This window comes from Terrapene carolina, unplaced genomic scaffold, assembly GCF_002925995.2.
Source record: "Terrapene carolina triunguis isolate 2854851 unplaced genomic scaffold, T_m_triunguis-2.0 Scaffold66, whole genome shotgun sequence".
Taxonomy (NCBI): Eukaryota; Metazoa; Chordata; order Testudines; family Emydidae; genus Terrapene; species Terrapene triunguis.
Window position 1 is genome coordinate 16,247,766 of NW_020664417.1, and position 19,415 is coordinate 16,267,180.

Sequence of the window (19,415 nt, forward strand, 5' to 3'; positions counted from 1 at the left end):
AGTCCTGCAGTTCTGCAGGGTGAAGAATTTAAGACATGCTGGGAGAGGAAATTAAGAGAATTTCTCAGGGGGCTCAGTTAAGAGACAGGGAAGTTGTTTGCTGTCTTTGTGCCTCAGCTGGAGCGTCCCTACAGAAAACAGCTCCCAATTTCTTTTAATCACTGTAGTATATGGAGAATTATGGCCAGATTTTTTTAATTATTTGTGAGTACTTCAACTGAGGAGAGGGGATATACCCAGGTGCATAGACTGCTGTGAGGAAGAGCATTCTGGAAGCCTGACTGCAGCTGAATGGAGTATTGTTGGTACAATGAGTTGGTCTCCAGTGAGACACTGGAGCAGAGATTTCCTCTCCTCTATCCCATGGATTTTGTGAAAGCTTGTGGTTTTTCATTATTCATCTGTGGATTATTATTAGAATAATTGTTGGTTTGTTTCCTGTTAATAAACAGTCAATTTTGCAACATCTTGGACTTTTAATTCATTTAGCCAAGTGTAAGATTAATTGACTTATATCACATACATGTTTGTCGTCCCCTTGAACATGCCCTGTGGCTCTATCCGCTCTGTAACATTTTGTATGTACACCTTTGGTCCAGCTACATTGTTTCTGAAAAACAGGTACAAAGTTTTCTCATGTAACCATAGCCTCAGCACCTAAATCTTTGTGTAGGAGCCTGAAAATACACTCACCCACCTACAAGTATGATTTAAGCAAAAATCAGAGGGCACTTTTATTCTGAAATAAGAGTGTCCATACTCAGATTTGCATCAAAACAACAAAAGTTGTGAATTAAACATATTTTGGTTATTTCAATGCAAATTTATGTGTAGAGCAGTCCTAAATTCCTTTTCTCTAGCACGTAACAGATGTGCAACATTGTGTGTGTCAAATTTCAGCTGAACGTTTACAGTTGAGGTATTATAAAAAAGCCCTGCCAACTGGAGTGTTGATAAGTCTTTTACTGTATGTAGATCTATATTTCCCTGTGCCTTCACTAGCCCTTCCCCATTTGCATTTCCTTTATATGAATGCATACAAAGCCACCAACTAACAGCAGTAGGACATGTCTACAAACTGCCTTAATGCTAGGTACTGAGCTAGTAGATTAATAGTATAAATTCTCTCTCCACAGCAGATGTTATCTCTGTGAGAAATGCAGAATCACCTTACATACCCAAATAGTTATGTTTAAATATTTAAGAGCACTGCATGCAAAGAATAATTTTGCTTTGCTATTCCATCCCAATATTTAAAAAACAGCATCCCACACATAAAGATATATCCATCCTTCCAGTTAGTTGGAAGAGACAGAAGAACATTCTCATGAATGTTAATTTTTAACGTATGTTCCATTGAACTGTCTTTCTAAGTGGCATCATCTCATTCACTAGCTGGATTTAACACTAAACAGTATTAGAAATACAAATCTAAAAATGTCTGAAATCTCATCAGACCTTATTACTCACTTGGCTCCCTTTCCTACTACTTCTACAGGAAATTGATTGCTTGGGAATAAGAGTTACAAGGAAATTACAGTATTCCGTTTTAAACCGACACTGACTTTGCACAGCTGTGGCACAGAAAATCTGTTCTTGGAATCTGAAACTAGTCTAATTATATCACTTGGCTGTAATACCAAAGTTTGTCAGACCTCATCCAATACTGTATGTCAACATGATTAATGTAAATGAAGCATCATGATACTTAAAGTTAAAACCACCACTTTACTAAGGTTACTAAGGTTCACAACTCCACTTCCAAAACAACATTTACGTTGTTGGGTAAAGAACACAATGCATCAAATTTCCATCTCTGCACTATATTAACCTCCTTCCTTCCCCTTCTCCCAAGATATATGTATTCAGCATATCATCGCCAAACATTTTGAGTAAGCAAGCGATATACAGATTACATATAATCCCAAGTAGCTAGTTTGTGAAACAATGACTAAGAAATATTTTACATTTAAAATGTGTAAATAAAATACCTTGAATGTGTTGATTTATGCAGAATATTGAACTGAAAGTCAATGTCTTACTTTTCAGCTATTTGAAGAAATAATTTCAAATATTCTTATAGTGTTGATTTTTTTTTTAATAGTGTGCCCATGCTCATAGGCTAGTATACGTTTAACTGCCAACATTTAATGTTGATTTGGGCCAAAATAATCAGTGCAAGCTTTCAAAAAGCTCAGATATTAGCTATGCTCTTGAATAATGGACAAAAAAAAATCTGTTTCTGATCAAGAATATATAACCCGAGTGATGTGTAAAATCAGATCAAGTCATTCAGGCATAGATGAGAAAGGCCCCTTTGTGTTCAAGTTCAAGCTTTGCAAGCCTTAATCAGGCTGCAGATTACATTGCAACATTTCATAGTGTTTGTTAGTCAGATAGAGTGTGGAATTTTCATGCTTTACAGACATTTACTTCAAGTTTGGCTGTTCCTAAAAATCAATTGGTTTGGAAGAAAAATATTCTAAAAGGAATGCTATCAATGTTGAGAAATTTAAATCCATTACCATGACAGGTTAAGTCTCCTTGCACTTTAAAATATTATATTAACAGTGTATTATGGTTTTAATTTTAAGTTTTGATTTAGTATGTCTGAGTTAGTTTGAAGGATCTTTTTTATAAAATAGAAAACCACAGAAGAATGAATGCCAAAATTAGATAATCTAAGGACTAAAATTACCTGTTTGTGAGTATGTACATATTTTGTAGGGGCATGTGGTAAATCCATTTTTGCCAATTTGAATTTGAAGGTTTGTTTTATTCGCTGTTATTTATATAGCACCATAACATGCATGGTGCTTTATAAGAATTAACCAGGAATCCCTGCTCGGAAGCATTTACAATCTAAGTTAAGACAAGAACAGGAGGACAAGATGACAGAGTGGGGCAGGAGGACAACAACAGGATCATGCAGTCACTTGGGGAAAAGATGTAGATATCTTTAGGATTAAAAAAAATCATCCACACTTCAGTTTATATACCTCCATGGGGAATTGAGTTTTTAAAAGGGATGCAAAGAAGGAAGAAATGAAGGTGCTGTGGGGGAGTTCAGAAGCACGGCGGGCAGTGAGAAGGAAGGCACACAGATGGTCTTAGAAGGAGGATATGAAGCCTGAAGTGTGAAGAGAAGTTTGAGCTAAGAGAAGAGGACAGGTGGGAGAAAAGGAGACAAGAGCAGACAGAGAAGTAGATTGTAGATGGCCTCAGTATAAGAACATACTGCTAGAATTTGATGATAGAAGCAATAAGAAGCTAGTGAGAAGATTTTAAGAGGGGCTCAGAATTACAGCATCTAGCAAGGTGCTTTTTTCTTTTTTTGAAGAAGTCTGGATAGGAGGAGAAGGAGGTATGCAGACATGCAGGAGGCAGTGAAAGGCAAAGAAGAGGTGTTGAGAGTTGTAGTTACGAGACTGAGAGTGGAGGAGTACAGTTGCTTTTCAAGGAAGACTGCTATAGTGAATAAAGAGGATGGACCTGTAGTGCAGTAAATCTGAATGGTCTCTGGATTTTTTTTCTCTCCAGAGCCATTCATCAGCCCTGGAGTCAGTACAGAAAGAAGGGTGGGGATGGAGAAGTGATGGAGATGATGGTTTCCTCATAGGAGACTAACACAAGGAAAGGAAGGAGGAGTTGGAGAGCACCAGTGAAGTCAGAGTTGTTAATAGATTGGAGATTATGGAAGGAATGTGATATAGGAAGGGGTACCAGAGCATGGTACAGACAAGGTTGAGAGAATGACCCTGACAAGGAGTCTGGAAGGTGACACAGAACAGGAGGATGAATGGAGAGGCTAGTCAGAGGAAGACAAAGCTAGCAATATCAGCAGTCTAGGAAGAGAAAACAAGACAGATGAGGGGTTGTAGAGTAAGGATTTGAAGATGGAGATGACAGAGGAAGGTGAAAGTGGGTGGAGGACAGGTGAAAACACACTGGGAACACTGGAACATCGTTACATTCAACCTTGTGTCAATGCCCTAGAAACCAATTTTAATTATATTTGCTATTGTCAACGTTTAAAGCTGGGTATGAAACTAGGACTTATTTCCGTCAAGAGAAAAATGAGCACAAGATGCAGCATCAAAAGGCACACTACTTTATACCTCAGCCTGATCATTTAAATTCTGAGCTTTTCAGAATGAAATTTAAAAACACAGGAGGATGTAGGAGCAGGAAAAAAAGTATATATGAAATTGATCTCCCCTCCAAACTAACCAGTGGGGGATAAATGACCACAGGGTATCCCTTCATTGACTCTCTGCCACAGTTAAAGAGAATGTTTTGAGGGAATGACACAGAGAAAGGACCTGAAGTGCTAAGAAGAAGCTGTTTATGTGGCTTTGAAATTCATCCACTACTGAAATACTGACTAGTGGATTTTCACTACAACTTTTTGTATAGACAAGGACAACAGAACTCTTAAGTCTCAAGATAGCTACTAACTGTATCTGGAAACTTCCTGGTTTAGGGCTGGCTGTGGGAGAGCTGCTGATACACTTGCTTATTTAGATTTGTTCAATATATACATTAAAAAAAATCTATCCAGGGCTCTATGCATCTTTCACATATATTAAAAATGAAGTCATATTAGTACAAACAAAAATAAACTCAACAGCATCCTCTAAACCAGGAAGGAAAACAAAAATGACCCTAATCCCAAATACTAGGCCTTGGCACACAGCCCAGAACTTGACGCCAAATCTCTCCCCAAAAGCCTGGGAAAGGAGATGGGCTTTGCAGTGTGCCTAAAAGTCAGATTTGGATAATTTTTGATCAATGGTGAAGGGAATTCTAAAACTCAGGGCCTCATGAAGAACATCCTGCCAGCAGTTCCTCCTTTTTTCAACTAAGGAGGCTTTTGACTGGGTGCCACCACTGATCAAAGCTGTGGCAATATCGTGTGGAGAGGGAGAGGCAGTTTCTCAAATATGCTGACCCTAAGGCATACATGGCTTTACAGGTCAAAAGAAACATCAAACTTCACCTGCATACCAACAGGCAACCAGTTCAGATCACTGAGCACTGATGTCATGATGAGACTGACTTTTAGACAACTGAGAAGTTGGAAGTTTCAATAAGGTTTGGTGAGAATCCAATGTCTTCCCTGAACTGCAGGCTGCTATGCCAATGCCCTTCGTATACAAGGTATATACAGTGGGCATACACTGGGGATGACAAAGAACAAAATATGTATTTGCAGGTCTGTGTCTTCCTTTTGCTAATCATGAGTGCAAAGAGTGCTTTTCCATCTTAAGAGTATAAGGTTTCCCTATTAACTTGAAACTGATAAGAATTTATCATCAATATTCTTTATTTCCTCTCAGCTGCCCAGTGCATCCTATCTTGTTGGTGTTTCTTTATAGATTGTAAACTCTCAGTGGCAGGAACTGTCTTTATTTTTGTTTCTTGTATAGCATTTGGCAAACTGTTGGCATTTAACCAACAATAATAGTAATAATAATAATTAACACTAGCACCTATAGTGGTGTACAAAAACTTATAAATCTGTAAAATGTTACCCTTCATAACTTGTACAGTAGGGAAGATAGTTTCAGTAAAGTAGCTACTTGGGAAGGAACCCCTCAGCTCTCATAATTCAACAGTGCCAAAGTTCAAAATGTGCACTTTACAAGACAGATCTGCTGCTAACCTTTCGCTTGAGCCATTTCCAAGTAACCTTTTAAGTCAGCCAAGAGCTGATCACCTGCTAACTATGTGTTTCCGATTCAGTAGGCCTTATTTAATACTACACACTCTCATTTAACCTTGTGAACAACACTGAGGGTACGTCTTCACTACCCGCCGTATCGGCGGGTAGCAATCAATTTATCCGGGATCGATATATCGTGTCTCGTTAAGACGCGATATATCGATCCCCGAAAGCGCTCACCGTCGACTCCGGAACTCCACCAGAGCAAGCGGCGGTAGCGCAGTCGACGGGAGAGCCGCGGCCATCAATCCTGCGCCGTCTGGACCCCAGGTAATTCGATCCAAGATACTTCGACTTCAGCTACGCTATTCGCGTAGCTGAAGTTGCGTATCTTGGATCGATCCCCCCCCCAGTGTAGACCAGCCCTAAGCATGACTCTGTGCTGGGTCATTTGTGAGAATGATACATCTAAACGCCAACTTTCACTTGTATGTGTTCCATATAATTACCTCAAAGAAATATCTGTACCTTTAACACAAAATTTCCAAACTTTGGCTAGGGCTCCACAGGAACATACTAGGAATTAAGCCCAGTTCTAAACTGTATACATTTCCCATTTTCTACACTCTTAGCTGATGAAGCATTGTGCTTGTGTCTGAGTTTGACGAGAGTACATGTGCTGTGTGTCAGAGTTGGGGGTTCTATAGCTGGCCCAATTTATGATTAAAGTATTGCTTTGTGTTTGCCTTTTAATGATGGCAGTAAGCATACAGATCCAATGGCTCACAAGAATGATCAGAGATGGCGAGCACTTAACATTTAAAATATCTACCAGGGAAGCCTATTATTTATTAAATAGCCAAAAAGGAACAAATATTTCAGTTCTTCATGTCAAGTAAAGATGACACTTTATGTGTACATGCTTTGCTATTCCTGTTTCCAAGGAAAGCAAGTTGAGAAATGGAATATCTAGCTATCTTTGATGGAAGCCATCCCAGATATGATTTGTGTAAGGTCTCCTTCCCACTTTATTTACACAGCAATTAAAAAGAAATTAAAGTGAAGTTAAAGTTCATGAAAGGTGCTGAATTTCAGATAGCTGTTCTGTGGACAACTAACAATATAGGAAATGGCAATGCAAGTGTCCCCACGCTACCCTGCCAATGGACCGCAACCCTATCCTAGAATCATTATTTCTATTCCTCATACCGCTTTAAATCAGGAGTAACTCCTTTGAAATCAATGGAGTTAAACTGATGGAAGAGGCAGCAGAATCAGTCCCCCCCACACACACACACTCCCCCCCCTTTTTACTGAAGATTTTGTAATATTTCCAAATTCCACAGACTTAGCAACTGGGTTCTTACATAAAGTATTACCCCCCAACACTCTGCCTCCCTGCCCAAACCTTCTGAACACTAGGCTACCCTAAAACATAGCCTAAATCCCACAACCATTCTTGTTACTAGAAAATATCGTCAGCCAAACTGCCCTTTCCTGGTCAGGCCAATATTATTGGTTAACCAAAAAGCCTGACCAAATAAGATTCCCTTATACCATGCCAAGCACGAACATAGCTAGACTCAGGCTCTGATGCTAAATGGCTCATCACCCACTGCAGGTATTATTTTAACTTCAAATACATCAGAGTAACATTTCAAATCTTTATGGAATAGTTTTTGAGTAAAGAAAAAAGAAATCCAAAAACTTAACGGTCTCAGATAATCTCATTTCAGGAATTTGACAATTCCAATTTTGCAGTTTTACACTAAAGGACAGAGACTTTAAAAACCAAGAACACATTAGTAAATGCCTCCATACATTGTATTAACTTACCTGCATGGTAAGATCCTGACAACATCATTGGGCTTGTAACCTTCAATACAAACTGCACAGTTATCAAAATCTGGCTCAGTTTCCTACGGTAAAGAGAACATTACATTACATTTTTATTTTATTTTGTGGGTTAATCACTTCAAACAAGAACCTAAGTAGCAGAGTGAAGTTCAAATGGTTAATGACATGTTTAAGCATGACAATGTATCTTAGGAAAAATGTGAGAGGCGTTCATTAGGGATCCAGTCCTGCAATTCCTATGCTCAGGCAGCAAAGGTATGTGCATGCGTGGCGTATATCTACACTTGAAACTGGGGTTGTGAATCCCAGCTCACAGAGACATACTTTAGCTCAAAATAGAATGTAGCTGTGGCAGTACAAGTGGTGGGAAGGGCTAGCTGCCTCAAATACGTGCCTAGGGTCTCTGATGGGCATGTCCTTGGTCAGCTAGCCTGTCCCACTGCTGCAGCTACATTAGCGCTCTAGCTTGACGAGACCTAGTACAAGCATGTCTCTTTGAACTGGGAATTACTCTATATACAGTAGTACTCCCACTACTGACAGTGAGAGTTTTGCCTGAATGAGGACTAGAGAATTTGGCCACAAAATTTGGTTTGCAAACTCTAACAGTAGCTACTTTAATAGTCAGACTAAAATAACTTTACTGTATCTTTATTTAAATTTCCCTTCCCTTCCTGTTCCATTTCATCCTTAAGTTGCTTACCAGCACCTTTCCCCTGGCTGTGGGGTATTTACTAGTATAAAAAGCAACTGCCACTCCCCTCCTATTTCCCAATCCTTGGCAGTCTGAAAGGATCCTCACTGCAAGGTCTAGTTTGAAAGGAAAAAAATTACCTTGTCACCTTTCCTGATTGTTCTGACCTGCAGCTTGCTGATTGCTTTCTTTGCAGCATCTCCAAGACGGCGCTGAAAATGCAAAATTGTCCTTTAGTAAAGAGTATATCTTTATGCAGAAGCCATCACCTTGTTTTTCTATAGCTAGTTAATAATCTGAAGCAGTTTTACATGAAAGAGTAAGGTTCTGTGTAAATATAAACTGACAGGGTTGCTGTGGGAAATAGCATGCCATCCCTTTTTAAAACAAAAATGCTGCATGGATTAAAGGCTCCTCAGTTATCTAAATTTCATTAGGCAAAGCAGCTATAATGCTAATCCAGTGAAGAATGGACACTGGCCTATGACAACACTAAACTATTGCATTACGGGCATTATATGAAAGTAGAAATAGATATGCATTAAGTCTGCCTGTATGCTCTCAATTGTAGGATCAGTGTTTAAGCTTTGCAGTTATATGTCATGAACAGCAAATGAGTCCTACAGTCATGGCTTGGTCATCTACTTTCATTTGCGTTTTTCTTGTTCCTTGTCACCTTTCCCTCCACACTATATACTGAACTACTTTCCCGGTGAAATTTCATAGTGTTTTTCTATTTCTTCTGATACCTAGCCCATTTCTGATCTCACTTACACTGGTTTTACAATAGTTTATTGATTTCAATGACGTTTATTGATCTCATTCCTGATTTACACCAGTGTAAATGAACTCAGCCTCTGTGTATGCACATATGACAGCTACTTCCAGAAGAAGTGCAGTGTAGGGATGGGGATTTAAGAACGGTGGTGACTGTGAGGACATTGCACTTTTAAGGTCTGGGACATTCTGTCTGTTAGAGTCAGGGCCGGCTCTGGCTTTTTTGCTGCCCCAGGCAAAAAAGCCGCCCCCCGCCCCCTGGCGGGGAGCGCGGCAGGGGAGGGCGCCGAGCCCAGCTGCGGCCCAGCTCTCCCCGGCCGGAGCGCCGGGAGGAGGGCGGCGAGCCAGGCCGCGGGCCCCGCTCTCCCCGACCGGCCAGAGCGCCGGGGGGAGGGCGGCGAGCCCGCTGCGCCTCCGCTCTCCCCGGGGGCCGGAGCGCTGCGGGGAGGGCGGTGAGCCCAGTCGCGGCCCCGCTCTAGGGCCTGAGCGCCACCCCTCTCCAGGTGCCGCCCCAAGCACATGCTTGGTAGGCTGGTGCCTGGAGCTGGCCCTGGTCAGAGTTCTAAGAGACATGCTAATTGGAAGCAAACTCCAGCTGCAGTTGGTTAGAAAATGAACCCAAAAATGACGTGAGGCTCTATGTAGCTTGTAAATAGGGACCCACTCACGAAGCAAACTTGATCAATACGTTTCCTTTTTTCCTTTGTTGTTATTCTGGTCTATGGCACATACTTCTCATAGCTTTCCTTGAACAAAAGAATCTGACAAGGAGTTGAAAACGTTACTTGCAAACTATTTGTTTCTTTAATGTAAATCAAAGGCAGACAGCTAATGTCAAATAAAAAACGAGACATTATGTAGTGCTTCTGGAATTTTTTTTTATTATTTATGTTAATGAAATGTCTTATCTTTTTTTGTACATTCTTCAAGAGAAGAGGACAAGATTAAAGACTGGTTTAAAACTTTGATCTGTTTGTTTTCATGTTTGCCTTTTCTTATCTAACTTAAATGCTGACAACGTTTTTGCTTTCAATGAAAATTTGATCAGGGTATTTTGTTTTTTTTTGTTAAGGAATCCTGTTTCATTGGTATATGCTGGAGGAAAAACCACACTTTCGAAGAATCCTTTCTTTAAGAGAAATGCGTTGCTATCAATAACCCAACACTGCCCCCAAAGATAAGAAGTGCTAACATTATAGTGTTTATATGTTTGAAGTGGAGCTTCGGGATTTATGGTTATAAATCTCATAATCTAATTAACACTAGGACATTCAATCTTGAGCTAGTCAGAGTTACCACTCCTTTGGTGTGGAGGTCCTGCCAGTAAGGGAGGTCTATGGTGGTTAAACAGAAGGAGTGGCACTGTGGCAAAGAGCCTCGTGCCAGTCCTGGAGAGAGAGTGCTAGCCGATGGTGAGTGAGAGGGGTAAAGGGACACCTGTTCTCTCTCAAATTTATTTCCTCCCAAATTTCCTAGTGTATCCTGTTTTCTCCATGTGTGCCTTTGAGGTTCTCTTTTAGCTTTTCAGGGCAGCGATTGTCTTGATCTTTGTGCCTTGCACAGCACTGAGCATATCATCAGTGCTGAACAAATTATTTGTGAGTTCAAAGACAAGACGGGGGCATACTTTAACACACTTAAAGTTTCCCAGACAAGCTAAGAGAAACGCCATCTGACATGGTGACGAAGTTCACAAAGCTCATTGTCTTGGGAGACTACCACATTACAAAGAGGATACCTTTTATGCGATGGCCCAAAGCTTTGTATTCAAGCTTTCTGCTTTAGGTCTCTCACAGGTAACATACACACGGACAGCATGATGGACTGGATCCTCATACTGAATGTGGACACAGGAAATAGAAATTCTCCTCATTTGTGAACAGAGCAGTCCCTACTGCAGGCAGAAGTCAGAACTCGCTCCAGCGTCTCCTTGCCTGATGATATCTCATCATGGTCCAGCCATTCCCCAAAATATCATGGAGCCCACAAAGTTTCAAAACTTACTTACAGCCAACTCCTCCCTAACAAGAAAGCAGGGAGAAGAGGAATGAGTAACAGACAACTCCTGCTATATACTGCTATCAGCTGTCTGGCACTGAAGCACCCTCTCGTATCCCACATGACACAGAGCAAACTCTAGAGATGATGGTGGAAAATATAGTTTGACAGACTGACACAGGAATTTTTATTAAACTATGTCATTGCTGTGAAGGAGGCAAAGAGAGCTGCAGCAGCAGAAGTAACTCTGCAGAATATTTCCAGAACATAGTTTTGTAATCCCAAATTGTTTCTACTCAGCCCTACAACCTAATGTCTCTTGATGCAAACAATTCTCACTGCTTTTCACAGAGAAGATCTCTTGCATACAGGATGTCCATTCAGGACAACAAGTTGAGCAAAGAACCAAAAGCTACAATGACTTCCTTCTAAGAATTCAGTTTATTTGCACAAGCGGCAGCATGGAAGTACAAACAGGTATCAGGACAGCCACCTGGTTCCTGCCCTTGCTGGCTGATAAAGAATAGAGCTTGGACACTTTACCAGGAGGACTGTCAACACCTATATTTTACCCTAAACCATGCCACAGTCCAACAAGTACCAAGGACAACAGTTAAACCTGTTATTTTCTTCTGGGGTAAGCATGACTTTACATTTTGGGAGCCTGAAATTTAAACTAGAGGCCCAAATTTTCAAACAGATTTATGAAAATGTGATTGCAAATATGATTGGCACACATAGTTGTATGCGCAAAAGCCCACACTGGCAGATGTTTACATGCACACATGGATAACTGCCTGGATAACTGCCAATCTACATACACAGTTACCCATTGGTAAACACACAAAATAGTAATGTGCACATATTTTGTGGGACATGTAAGAAACTGTAAATTTCAACCAGAAATGTAATTCACAACAGAGAGGCCATGAGGGAAGAGCCCTCCATTTTTCTGACTGTTGATCATGACATGGACTTGTTGCTCTCTGGATAGATCACAGTCAGTTCCTTCTAGAATCTGAGCTCAATCCCACCAGGGCAGAGCTACCAACTACCCTGCATGTAGGAAGAGGGTGGGCCTGGGAAAGAAGGCCGCAATGAAAGGAAAGGGGAGACTCCTGAGAAGTAGACATGAGGTGCAGCATATTTGTCAGGGAGCGAAGATCTAGTGCAATGGGAAGAGGATTTAGTGCAGGTGGATCTGTGGGGAAGGTAAGGCACAGGGGGAGGGGACCAACCGGGATAGTGGATTGGTGCAATCAAGCGAAGCAATTCAGAAACCCTCTCTTCCTACAACAATATCACAACCTTCATACTTAGAAGGTAATGTAACATCCTCCAACTTAATGGTCAGTTGCTTCATCCCATTCCTGCTATGCAGTGCCTGAATTGCCAATTATAAAGGCTCCTCCTACAGAGAGGAGGTCTGAGCTGCTCTGGATGGCCTAGCTAGTGAGTTGGCAGCTAACCCTAGAAACAGCAAATATGAAAGATCTCAGCACGGATAGTTGGCCTCGGTAGGTCTAGGATTTTCTGTGACACAGAAAATGTGCACAGCCCCTGGTTTAAATGCACTGGATTTTAAAGACTTCAAATCTGTTTTATCAAACCCTAGTTAAATGAATCTCAGTCACAGCTCTTGGCATGTTCAGAGATAGCCAGCCAGTCTGTAAAGCCAGGCTTTATTGTACTCTGAGAATACTGCCTTTTCTAAACTGGCCAACTGGTTGGTTCCCCCTTCATTTGAAACTCTATTTATCCAAAAGGTTATGGTTGTGACCCTAGCTCTTTGGATAAATGGGGCTGTACTTTATTGGACTACATGAAATACAAATAGAAAAAGCATACTTCTCAAACTTGGCTGATGATGCATGTGCTACAGGATATACAAGGCTTTCTACAAGTAAGCACAGTATCTTTGTACAAAGACACGGACACACACAATGATTATAATGGGAAAAGCCTTTGAGCACCACGACAAAAAGGAGTCAGATTTAAACTCTACCTGAGCAAAGAAAAACAAGCTGCTGCTCTATCGTACACGTAAGAAGATACAGTATCTCAGGACATGAGTGTTGCTAGCATATCCCTGTACCACAAACAAAAATGTCAAAGATAAGAAAAATAGAACATTAGAAAAACTGAGATAACCCTCACAGAAAGGGCAAGTCTGAGTTGTGCTCTTTTGTCAACTCCTTACATTAATGATCGCAGGAGGCATGAAAGAGAAAAACAATGAAGCAGGCATGTTGCTATGGTTTCCTCTGCCCAAGTGCCAATGATGTAAAAACTTTTCTCTCTCCCCATCTGTGCTCTCTCTTCCCCTATCTTCCTGAGGATTTTCCACATTTTTGAAAATCTGCAGCCTCTTCTATCTCAGCTGACCAACATCTCACTTGCTACAGGCATGCTTTGGCTGCTGCCAGCATGCATGGACTCCCCTCTCTTGCTACGGAGTGTGACATTATTCCATGTCCAAATCCCCAGTCCGAGAAGGAGAAAGAAATTGGAGGAAGAAAGGCAAAATAGTCAGAGAGTAAAATAGAGATGAGAGAGTAAGAGATCAGTTGCCTGAGGAAACTTTGCTTCTGGGCCTCAATCAAATACATTGACATGCCATGTTTATGTTATACCTTAATGAGATATTGATTTATAAATTAAAAAAACTCACTTAATCTGATCTGCCTAGGATTAAATAGCAATCACAGACCCAATTTGAGGCTTTTGAGACTGGAGGCATGCTACACACTTCTGCGCCGGCAGACCCTGTACTATGTTGAATCAATATATGTTGCTGCAATAGTGGTTGCTGAGAAGAAATCAACCTATATGCCACTGTCCAAGTAGCAACATTAGCACTTCTTCTCTTTACTTCAAAACCGTTTTGGTGTACTGCTATCATCATCATAGCATACCAGCTGGTACTGCTTGCCTAAAACTCCAGCCCTGTTAGCCGTATTTGATTGTTGGGAAAGGGTTAAGTGGGTTCTGCTGACTTATTACCCCACTTGGATAAAAGGGAGATTGGCCTAGCCCTGTCCAGAGGGAATAGTCCTTAGATAGGACCATTAGAAGCAGTCAAGCCTGGAAAGTAGTTTTGAGCCAACCTTTGATATCTTATTGTTAATTTCTATGCTAATCAAACTAAAGCTCAGTAAGTGGGTGAGTTTGGACTCTCCATAGTGTGTGGGCTATGGGGAGGGATATTTCACCTACCTCTGACATGAAGCCCCCTGAGATGGAACATGGCAGTTATCTTACAAACAATGCACAATGGTTTACAGCAGAACTCGAAGAATACTGTATCCTATTAAAATTGCAGGGAGAATTTATTTAGGCAGAGGGTAATTATTTCAGTTGGTACTAGGCCACAGCTCCCAGGATAATCAACTCCTTATCTTGTAAACAAAATGTCATGGGATCTTTAATGACCACAAATGGTCAGACTTAGTTTTACTTCTCTTATGAAAGATGGTAGCGGTAAATAAGAACTACTAAAGGGATATAGCGTATGTCCAACATAATATGGTAAAGCAAGCTCTTAAAAACAAATTCCCTGACAATAGGAAATAGGTGGATCTTGCCTTTGGTTCAATGACTATCCATTGTCATCATGAATGTCAAAATGTTTTGATTTGAAGCTTTTCCAATATTTCCATTCACTGAAAGTTTTCAAAAAATGCCATTTTAAGTTTGACCCCAAAATGAACATTTGTTTTAACTTTCCACAACTTCCAGCAAACCAAAAAACCCACTATTTGCCCAGCTCTAGACAAGAGCTGTTTGTAATACCTCAAATGCTTGGTTCCCAAGAACGGTGACAGTTTTAGTGGATCAAATTCGTAAAATGAATTTTTACTTTGTGCATAGCAACCTCACAAAACCCTTGAAAAGTGTTTATTGAAATGAAAATCTGTGTTATAGTTCAAAATTGATAGGTTTGTGGGATGGAGAGCAGCTTCTACTTAGAAATGCAAAGAATAAATTCTCCACTGAAAATACAGTATGGAATTTTGGGCAGTAAGAATGTAATTATCTCAGCTGGAATTTAGACAGCACACCAAAGACAATGGGTTCAATATAGGCATAACATGTCTGTTGACATACTAGTGAATATGTTCCTAGTTTATGCATGTGGGTACCATCACTGTGCATGCAATCAAGTAATTACACATGGAATCTCATTCATTTCAATACCATACCTGCAGACAATGATTTACTAATAACCAACATTACTTCATTTACATGTTCAGTAGTCAGTGTCAACGGCCTGAGAGGGGAATAGATGTCTTTATGCAAAGACCCTTATGGAGAGGTTTTAGTATTTTTGAATAAAATATGTTAAAATTAAAACACTTTTCCATTCTTTTTCCCCTCTTCAGTTAAGGCACACTCTTTTTTTGTGCACAAACTTACTGTTCTGAAGTCACCTTTGACTAGGGCTTAAATTCATTTATATGCATTTCTAGGTCACTTAGATAAATGTACTAAGGGAATCTTTCCCCTTAGATATAATATTATCTTTCTGATTATTTCTTGGTGTGTGTGTGTGTGTGTGTGTGTGTGTAAGTAAATGCCAAATGTACACAAATATTTAATTCTCTTTTCATTATTTAACATCAGTTGTAGCGATGGTGAGAAGAAATGAAAACTCATGGCCTTTAAACATCTTGCTTCCTACCCTACTGTCTATGCAAAGAACATATTTATATAGGTTTCTCTTCCTTGAGTACTGTCTACCCTTCTGGAAGTCTTTTGATTTCCCAAAGATATTGGCACCTCTACCACAACCCATTTCCCTTTCTGTTCTTTGCGACCTCATATTAGTGCTTCCCCCAAGAGCAAATTTTTATTTAAACTTTAAATCACATGGTGATGCTCTGGGGAGGATAAATGGCCATTTTAAGCAATGCAGGACAAACCCCAAAGCCCATTCACATGTTCCTCACCTGGTTTCTGTCTCTGGCATTTGCATATCGGAATCTCTGGATATAATAGAAGACCAGCCATGCCAGGGAGATGATCATCAACACGATGAAGGAGATGGAGACAAACACCACTGAGGTACGGCTGACGTATTTCTGCAAGTTGCGTGTTCCAATTGTTATATACATCATCACAGTAACATTCCTCTCCAGCAGACTCACTATCTCTTTTCCTTTAGGCTCAGGAATCATTATTGCTACAACATCTTCTACACCTGTGAGATAGGAGGGGGAGAGGGAGAAACAATAAGAAAAAACAGGAACAGCAGCCACAAAAGAAAATGAGTCAGCCATGGCACAGTGAAAAGAGCTCAACAGTGACAAAATAAAACCTTCCCCTCATTCTGCTGCATGCTGTTTTTTATTGCGAGGTAATCCAGACAAAATCCAGCAGAAGACTTTGGTTTCAGTTGTAACCAGTTACACAATATGGTCCAGCATACTGAGCCTCAAAGGTAGTTGTGTGACTAAGGGAAGTTTCATGGGTCGGCACAAACACAGGTTTCCCACCGCTATTGAGGCTTATACAGAAGATATAGCCATGGTATAAATACAAATAGGAGTAGTTGTGTGCTACAAGCACAAATACATGTATTGTACTCTGCCTGCATGCTGCACACTTTATGGGTCTGTAAAAGGAAACAATTAAAATGTTTTCCCTCTACATCCAAGAGCTCAAACAGGAATTGTTAAAACATATGTTCAGGTCCTGGGATCTGATCTTTCTGCCTCTGGTGTAGCTCAGGATGGCATAATGTGTGTGAGAAAAAAGTACGCAGAAGAAAACTGTCTAAGCGACCAAGGGAGCAAAATCTGCTCTTACACTAGTTTAAAATTTAGATTAACTCTACTGAATGGAGTTACTCTGGATTTCCAATGATGTAACTGAGACCTAATGTTGTCCAAAGGCATCTGATGCTTTTGGAGAAAGCAAAACAGTATTGTCAGGATGATAGCCAGGTGACGTTAAATGTTCCACATTCATTCTCAGCAACATTTCCAGCACACTGTCAATGTAAAGTTTTAAAATGAGTGAGAGATTAGGACAAAGGAAACAAGCATGGTAAGATTCACTACAGGTCCCTTTTACCAGGTGATTTAAAGATGGATCCAATTACATCTTTTCTTTCAAAAATATTACAGGTTAGTAAATTAACTATCAACTTTACTCTCTTTCCATCTGAAATACATTTTTGTTTTATTACCCTACTTTAGTTAGAGGTGTCAGACCGTTGGTCTACTTGATGTATTAATCCAGTGCCCATGATAGATTCAGATTCTAGCAAATACAAGCTTTCATAAATAAATAACAAAATAAAAAATGTCTAGCCCCTGTGGTTGCAATGATAACCTTCTGAATGTGATCTGTTGTGCTGTAGGCAGCCCGAAACAACAGCTCAGGGGGTGTGAACTGATTCCATTCATCTTAATGGGGAATTTATCTAATAAGTGGTATAATTTGGCCTTTCCCACAGAATGCATTTGACATGTTTGCTCTAGTGGCAAAGGGCTCTTTGAAATAGAAAGGACACTGTGTAAAGGTTTGTAAGGGGAAAAAAAAGAGACTCATTATTAACTTTTGCCTTATCTCGCCAAATGGAAAAAGACAGCAGTCAAATGCATTTGGAGAATGGTATACACATTTCATCAAGGGTTCAATTGTTCACAATATATTGCTGATGACCCTCAACTTTGCTGCTCAAACTCATCTCTTCCAATGTTTCCTGTGCACTTTGGATTCACCAGAGTCAGAGCACTGACAACACCACAGGAGACTGGACTCCAGGCCCATGCCTTTGACAGAGAACCTAAGCTGCACATGTGGGCTCAGTGCTCCCCACCCACTTCTCTCATCTCTCAGGGGCTAATCAATAGTTTAGCTCTCTTTGGAATGTACCTTAGAAAATTATCCCAAGAACCGTGTAAAATTTGACAGATTGCAAAAACAGTAAAGCAGCATATTAGGAAACTGAGATTAAACAACAGGTAAATAATTCCAAATACTCCTCAGCGTGAACTCAGTTTCACCTAAATAGGTGCAAACCTTGGAATTTTATCAGGCAAAGAGACTGAAATGCTCACCTGTTTAGAGATCACTGGTTATGTCAGTCACTCCAGGCTGTTAAATTCTTGCTATTTCTCTCTCACCACCAGCTATGTTTCACCCTTTCAGGTCAGCATGCCCATATTTCTGTCAGCCCTTTTTCCCTCCTCAGGCCTCTACTATGAATGCCTTCCATTACTGAATCAGCCATGAAGCCCATGTTTTACTGGCATAAATATAACGTCTGTGCAGATGTCATATTTTAGGAAAAGTAGTATTTTCAGTCCCTTTGCTCTCAAGCCCCCTAACATCTCAAAAAACTCCTTTGATCCTCTTCATATACAGTTATCTGCCTTCTGTGCACAATAGTCTTTTCTCCAACTGACAATGGACCATTGATTTAGAAATATTTCTTTCAGATCACATTAATATTCCCTTTTCTGCAACAAAGAATTGGTTTATCTCCTGCTCATGCACAGTAATGAGAACCACAAGCAGTATATACATTGCTTCACTTTTTCAAAGCACCATAGAAATATTAATTAATTAATTCCCACAATACCCCAGGTAAGTACTGTCTCCATTATACCGATGGGGAAAATGAGGGATAGAGAAGTTAAATAATTTAGCGTCACAATGTCAGACCTAGCATAAGGTCTCAGGAAATCCTGGTTCCTATGCCTGGACTAAGACCACTAAGCTAGTGGGAAGAGGCGTGATCTAGTGGTCTTAGTCCAGGCATAAGCTAAGACCACTAGATCACGCTTCTTCAGAAACAGCTTCTCTGATCAAACAAAATGAAGCACTAGAATGCATAAACCACAAGTAGCTCATTGTGTAAAATGCACGCAGCTCTTAGTAAGGGACAGGGCTGAGATGTACCACTCCTGCAGAAGTTTAGGGTATGTCAGGACTACAGGTGCAACGGAGGCACAGATGCAGTGCTGTAGCTAGGCTGCTGTAGCATAGACACTTACTTCAGTGATAGAAGGGGTCTTTCTGTCTCTGTAGTAAATTGAGCCTCTCAGGAGGTAGCATCTAGGTCAACACAGCTGCATCTACAGAGGGGAATGGGTCAACTAACTACGTCCACACAGGGCATGAAATTTTTCACAGCCCTGAGCAATGTACACTAAGTTTTAAGTGTAGACCAGGCCTCAGAAATGAACTCTGCCTTGCTGAGGCAGAATGCCTTCTGGAATTTTCCAGAGTGCAGTGGGAGTGCCAATTCTGCTCTACGGAGCAGCACAAAGATATTAGAGGGGAGTCAGGGCGGAGGGGAGGAGACAGGAACTGCATTAGAGGACAAGGCTCTATGCTTTCTCCAGCTGCGTAAGGTCCTGTTAGAAGCTGTCCCTAAATTAGCAAAATAAAGGAAGAGCTTTAAAAAAGCCA

General features: G+C 40.5%; 1 protein-coding gene across 1 annotated transcript in view; it reads right to left on the reverse strand.

Annotated features, from left to right (window-relative positions):
* RNF150 (ring finger protein 150) overlaps positions 1–19,415 on the reverse strand; it is a 192,786-nt gene that overhangs the window by 49,209 nt on the left and 124,162 nt on the right. The window contains exons 2-4 of the mRNA XM_024208116.3: positions 15,941–16,191; positions 8,357–8,428; positions 7,502–7,584 (exon numbers count right to left, since the gene is read on the reverse strand). Of these exons, the coding sequence (XP_024063884.1) occupies positions 7,502–7,584; positions 8,357–8,428; positions 15,941–16,191 (406 nt within the window). The remainder of the gene's footprint in view (positions 1–7,501; positions 7,585–8,356; positions 8,429–15,940; positions 16,192–19,415) is intronic.